The sequence below is a fragment of the Lytechinus pictus genome, chromosome 2 (genome assembly GCF_037042905.1).
Source record: "Lytechinus pictus isolate F3 Inbred chromosome 2, Lp3.0, whole genome shotgun sequence".
Lineage (NCBI taxonomy): Eukaryota > Metazoa > Echinodermata > Echinoidea > Temnopleuroida > Toxopneustidae > Lytechinus > Lytechinus pictus.
In genome coordinates, this window is record NC_087246.1 from 52276684 (window position 1) to 52283288 (window position 6605).

Sequence of the window (6605 nt, forward strand, 5' to 3'; positions counted from 1 at the left end):
CAAGTAAGGATTAAGGAAGGAAGAAAAAGAAAGAGGAAGAAAGCTCAAATTTGAAACAAAACAAAAAAATGCAATCATCAAACAAAAATCTTGCTGAAAAAATATCTAAAATATATTTTTTAAATTGTTGGAAAAATAAACGTTTTAGAAAAAAAATTCACAGAGAAACATTCACAAACTTAAAAATCAAATGAATCATCGCGGCATCGTAGACTTGCACGCATCTTTCTTTCCACTACAAAACTCAATAACTTGCTCCTCAGATCACATCACCAAATCAGTAATCTGAGAATCCATATAAGTATATCAATTTCCCGCCGATTTTGTGATTATTTTGTTGGAAAAACTATTTTTCATGTGAGCTTGTTCACTTAGATTTGGAGTTTGATCGGGATAGTACAGGTGTGTACAGCAGCATGGAGATCCATGCATGCCTGCCACACAGGCTGGAGGCTGGGCGCACCAGCCACATGTATGTATGCTGACTCTGTGTGTGTTTTTGTGTGTAGATCACAAAAAATGTTGCAAAGTGGCTTGCAATTTGAATTGAGGGAAGTTGTTAACTTGTTTTTTTCTCTCTTTCTTCTGTATTTTTTAGTGTGAAGTATTGGGAAACTTTGTAAAATTTCATTTCACAGTGAGAATTTTGCTTGCCCGATTCGGACAAGTATTTTTGGTCTTTACTTCAAAACACTTGCCCGACTCTAACTTTTACTTGCCCCGGGCAATCGGGCAAGCGCTTATGTCGCACCCTGCATACATGTAGGCTTAAGTTTGGACCTAACGTTACATCTAGACCTAACCTAATGTTAGACTTACATGTAATTTTATTTTGTTGATTGTTGGGCTTGGCTTTTTGTTGTTGACATTTTTATCATTCATAGAAATTCATTTTAATTGCGCATTATCATTTTCATTGGGCCTATCGCCAGACAGAACGGCCATTCTGTGCTTTGGGAACTGTTCACCAAATCAAAGTTGTACCTCCTTTCAGCACGATATTATAAAGAAACCTCGCTTCGGCGATTTTCAAAAGAAATGATGCGAATTGCTTTGTTAACAATGTGAAGCTCTTCACACAACTGGTTCCCTCTTTCCTCGCGCGATATTCATTGGGCCCAGATTTTCAAGTTTTCAGATGACATCGGCGATTCCGCACAAGGGTTTAATTAATCAAATGTGGAATTATAATTTTGAGATTAATCCATCTACCCTGCATTTCCCTGCTCTTCAAAACCACTCTGCCACTTTCACAATGGTGAAAAAAAAATGATCACAAAATTGATTAATTAAATAAATCACAAACAAGATATATATGAAGATCAATCATTTTAATAAACTCTTGGTTCTACTCATGAAAATTGGAACCAGCTTGTACAATTCTGGATAATTTTCCATAGCTGGTTCCTATTTAAGGAGTAGATAAAGACAGTTTACAAGTGATATTTCTTTCATCAGAATCACCACTGATGAAATAAATCTCATTAGTAATCTGTCTTTATCTACTCTTCAAAACAGAAATAAGCTATGGAAAATTCTCCAGAATTGTACATGTTGGTTCCCATTTTCACGAGTAAATGAAGACAGTTTACTACTGGTGAGATTTATCTCTAAGAATCGTCACTGATGAAATAAATCTCACTTATGAACTATAAATACTCTACTCTTCAAAATGGGAACCAGTGTGCGAAACCCTATGGAGAATTTTCCACACTGCTTCTCATTTCAGCAGGAACACTATATTACTCTACTGTACTCGCTGAAATGGGAACCAGCATGTAAAGCTATGCGCCACTCATTGCGCATGCAACATCTATTGCAAAATACACACTCTGTGTGTGAAGCTGTGACTGCAGAGTGACATTATGATTCCTATTCAATTTCTTTCCACAGAGGCTGCAATAAATCACTAAATGCAGAGAAAACCAGCAACTCTTTGGCCCGTATTCTGAAGCCGGGTTTAACTTAGACCATGGTCTAACTCTGTGCTAAAATTATGGGAAGCCAAGAGTCAACATTTTTATTATAATGTGTATTTCTTATGTTTACTGTGCTCTTTCCCCGATTCTTTGATGGTGAAGACAATTATCTTATTTATACTTCCTAGACAATGGGGGATGATTTGAGAGTCAAATGAGCTGAAATATCATATCTACTCTTAGTGATTTGTCACAATTGGCTATCCATAGTTAACCCACAACTTTAAACCCGAGTTCAAGTTAAACCCGACTTCAGAATACTGGCCTTTGGAATTTTGGTGTTATATTCACTTTAATTTCATATTTTCCTATTAATATTAAGCACAGGAAATACTATTTCTTAGCATGATAAATCAAGTGCCTAGCTTTAGAACCCCTTAGTTCTACATCGGGCGGCGAAATCAAGGTGTTCGGAAAACATGTCGGGATTTTCGTATTTATGAGTTTAGTGATAGTTTGTTCTTGGGTAAGGATCTTCAGAATATATACCACAAATAAGTGAAAAATAATTTGTAAAAAAAAAAATTGGCATAGTTTATCGTTTTAATTAATTCTTGTTTAAAAATGAAATCAATATTGTAGAAATGTCGGAAATGAAGTTGTATCCCATTTACCGGTACATAATTTAGATATAGCTATAGGGCTAGATCCTTTAGAGGTAGACCAAAACTTAAAGCTTTGGTCTCTGTTTGGTTGTTCCACTGAACTCTGTTGGCTCCACTCACCAATTTTTTCCCAAAGTTTTAATTTTATTTTTTCCTGTTTTGGTGCATTTCAGGCAAAAACGGAATATTATCTCTATTTGGTCCAGTTCTTTTTATACATTTTTATGAAATAAAGACAAAAATCGACGAGCCCCGTCCGGGGGATTTTGCATTGTTAACCCCCTAATCATAATGGTGACTGCACAGCCGTCTGTGTACGAGGAGAAATAAGAAAACTTAAAAATGTTAAAAAACTCCTCGAAACACACGGCGCGGCTGGCAGCTGTCTAGAACGTGTAGAAGTAGAAATCTTGGGGGCGAACATTTCTGGGTTTTTTGCGGTACACCCACATGAATGGGACACAATCCCTTGCTCCGTGGAGAGTAAGCACATGGGCGCTAGTGTAGTTTTGCACCTCCCCGTTTAATGGTTTTCAAACATGTACAATCTCACCCTAAATAATTCACAATAAGCTTGTAACCGATTTTGCAATCGGCAACCGATTCCATTCGATTTCACAACAATCGGCGATCACTTGCCGATCTTTGATCATGCCCCTTGAAGGAAAAAATCGGATATAAAAAATCGGCATACCTGTAGATCTAGTTACAGTGCGGTCAGAACATATTTCAAGATTGTTCTTGCAGAGGTGCTAGCTATTTAGAGCTTTTTAACAATCGAATAGTTCGAACAATTGAGATTCCTAGAATGTCAGAAATGACTCATAAAAGGTTGACCTACTTATGATGACCTACCGGTAGCTGCGCTGACTGGTATGGCAGGAGTGTAACTTGGAATGAATGTATTGTATAATATACAAACAATGAACATGTACTTGTACTGTGTTTGTCATTTATCCCGCCCATGAGTGCACACAATGGCCAATAGCAATGGAGTTTGAGAGCTGTATGTGACTGCATGGGTGCATGAATGTGTTGTATGCATTATGTATGCTAGTGCTTATGCTGATAAATCCCGCCCATAAGTGAATACAATGGACCAATAGCAAGGGAGTTTGAAAGCTGTGTGTGACTGCATGAATGTGTTGTACGCATTATGTATGATAGTGCTTACGCTGATAAATCCCGCCCATGAGTGAATACAATGGACAAATGACAAGGGAGTTTGAGAGCTATGTGTGACCGCGTGGGTGTAGGAATGTATTGTGTGTATTACGTATGCTAGTGCTTGCGCTAATTTTTGTCATAATCCCGCCCATGAGTGCACACAATGGCCAATAGCAATGGAGTTTGAGAGCTGTATGTGACTGCATGGGTGCATGAATGTGTTGTATGCATTATGTATGCTAGTGCTTATGCTGATAAATCCCACCCATAAGTGAATACAATGGACCAATAGCAAGGGAGTTTGAGAGCTGTGTGTGACTGCATGAATGTGTTGTACGCATTATGTATGCTAGTGCTTACGCTGATAAATCCCGCCCATGAGTGAATACAATGGACGAATGACAAGGGAGTTTGAGAGCTATGTGTGACCGCGTGGGTGCAGGAATGTATTGTGTGTATTACGTATGCTAGTGCTTGCGCTAATTTTTGTCATAATCCCGCCCATGAGTTCACACAATGGACGAATAGCAAGGGAGTTTGAGAAATGTATATGAATGCTGGGTGCATGGATGTGTTGTATATGCTAGTCAATGCCCTGCTTAAATCCCGCCCATAAGTGCACACACGGCCTAGGTACGAATAATAGCAAGGGAGTTTGAGAGCAGTGTGTATGGATGTGTTGCGTGTTGTATGTATCATGTAAGCCATACTTGCAGTGATATATTGTCATTAATCCAGCCAGTGAGCCAACTCAAAGAATAGCACTGTTAGCAGTGTCAATCAAACCCACCACGTGCACATGCCAAAAGGTAGTGTAAAGAATTTTGCGCTAGCCCGTTGAGTCTGGGCGGTTCCAGTTCTCGGCTATGCCACAAAACTATCTTGTATTGTGTGAATGCTTGCGCGCATTGCGTAATTCACTGATATTGTTGAGTGGGTGGGTATACAAAAAGATCGATACTGAGGCGTGACTTAACTTTTCCCAGAACTGATTCGGAGAAATGATGTACCAAGTAAGCTATTATAACAAAATGGGTGTACTTTGGAATGGTTATTGGGCGTGGCTGTAATCACATATTATAATGAGCGAACTTAGCTGAGCTCAGCTTCACATAAAAATACTTATAAAAGATGTCCCGCCGATCGTTCATTGACCTGTGATCTACGAGAATTATTTTCCTTTGCGACTGCTCGGAAGATGCGTCATTCGCTTATCTTTCTTATAAAAATCACTCATTTTATTGTTAAGCAGTTAAACCTCAAAACCCTTTAAAAGCATGTTCCAAACGATCGCGCATGTCGACTACTTCCATTCCTAAACATTCGTCTTTGTGACTTTGTCAGGAAGATGCGCGCGACCGCGAACAAAATGTTGATGTATTCCTTTGTTTTTAAACATCGCCGATTCGATTTTCGATTCGATTTCGATTTTAGAAGCTTAACTGCCGATCCGATTTTCGATCTGATTTTTGATCCGATTTACAACATTAATTCACAACCTAAAATACTTGCATCTGAGCCTCCAAAGTCCAGTAGAAGTTGAATATTTGCCGTTTTGACACTTTTTTACAAAGTTTTACACCTATTTCGGAATCACTCGGTCGCTTGATCAAGCTCAGCGCTGCACATAAGCAGTCGGTACGCGTACAGTACGTACCACCTAGTGAAGTGCAGTATTACGGTAGTGGTTTTTCACATTTCTTATTTCATTCAAACAAGCACACATACGCACACCCCACACACACCTTCACAGTGATTCACACAACAAACATCAACCACTCTGCACAACCACTACCGTAATACTTGGTGCAAGCTGAAAGAGGGGAAAAAATCTTTTTGAAGATACCATAGAAAAACTCGCTCTTCTTGCACGTCACTAGGTGGTACGTACTGTACGCGTACCGACTGCTTATGTGCGTGCAGCGCTGAGCTTCAAGCGACCGAGTGATTCCGAAATAGGTGTAAAACTTTGTTTAAAAAAATGTCAAAACGGCAAATATTCAACTTCTACTGGACTTTGGAGGCTCAGATGCAAGTATTTTAGGTTGTGAATTATTTAGGGTGAGATTGTACATGTTTGAAAACCATTAAACGGGGAGGTGCGAAACTACACTAGCGCCAGCACATGTTGGTTAGTGAATGATTTTTACTCTCTAAGAGCCTCCTGTCTGGCTACTCCAGCCCCATCCGCACCGCGCCTCGCCGGCCGTCGGCCGCGCCTTGCATAGCCATAGGCGGCGGAGCTAGCTTATTGCCGATTGCCAATGCCATGATTGGGTGGACTCACCTCACTCGTTTCGTGGGTTAGCGTGTCGAAGAAAAGAACCTCCATACTGCAAACGTTTCAAACTTGATCAAGGTTCAAATCTTCAAATTCTTTCTGTAGTTGTTCAAAACCAAATCAAGAACAAGGTGATTTTGCAAAGGAAGGATAATGTCAGAAATTTGCGAGTCATTCTGTATTTGTTACTCCCTGATTAGGACGACGGGACTCGGTAAGGCGGCCATGGCAAAAAATGTTATCGTTACTGTGTCTTTAACTGTGTCAACGAAAATGGGGAAAATGGCGATAGTATTAGACAGTGATGATAGTTGTTTTTATTTACCATTTGCAATTTGCATAGCATTTATTGTTAAAAGAATACCCAGCTAAGCACTCCCTTTGTTCTGTGTATATACATTGTATCTACATGTGTGTAAACCAGTGAAAAAAAGAAGAATTTCTTTTATGGACAATTAAGTTATTCCATTCAATTCAATTCAGTTCAATAGCAGAGGGAAGCGCCAACATCCCCCGGAAAATCCCAAGGAAGAACAGGGGTATTTTGTAAATACCGCTGAAATGGGCCATCCT

The 6605-nt window shown here is 39.4% G+C and overlaps 1 protein-coding gene across 1 annotated transcript in view; it reads right to left on the reverse strand.

The window, feature by feature from the left end:
* LOC129254009 (protein virilizer homolog) overlaps positions 1–6285 on the reverse strand; it is a 45170-nt gene extending 38885 nt beyond the window's left edge. Inside the window, exon 1 of the mRNA XM_064095126.1 lies at positions 6039–6285. Coding sequence (XP_063951196.1) covers positions 6039–6083 — 45 coding nt within the window. The 5' untranslated portion in view covers positions 6084–6285. The remainder of the gene's footprint in view (positions 1–6038) is intronic.
* Between the last annotated feature and the right edge of the window lie 320 nt (positions 6286–6605).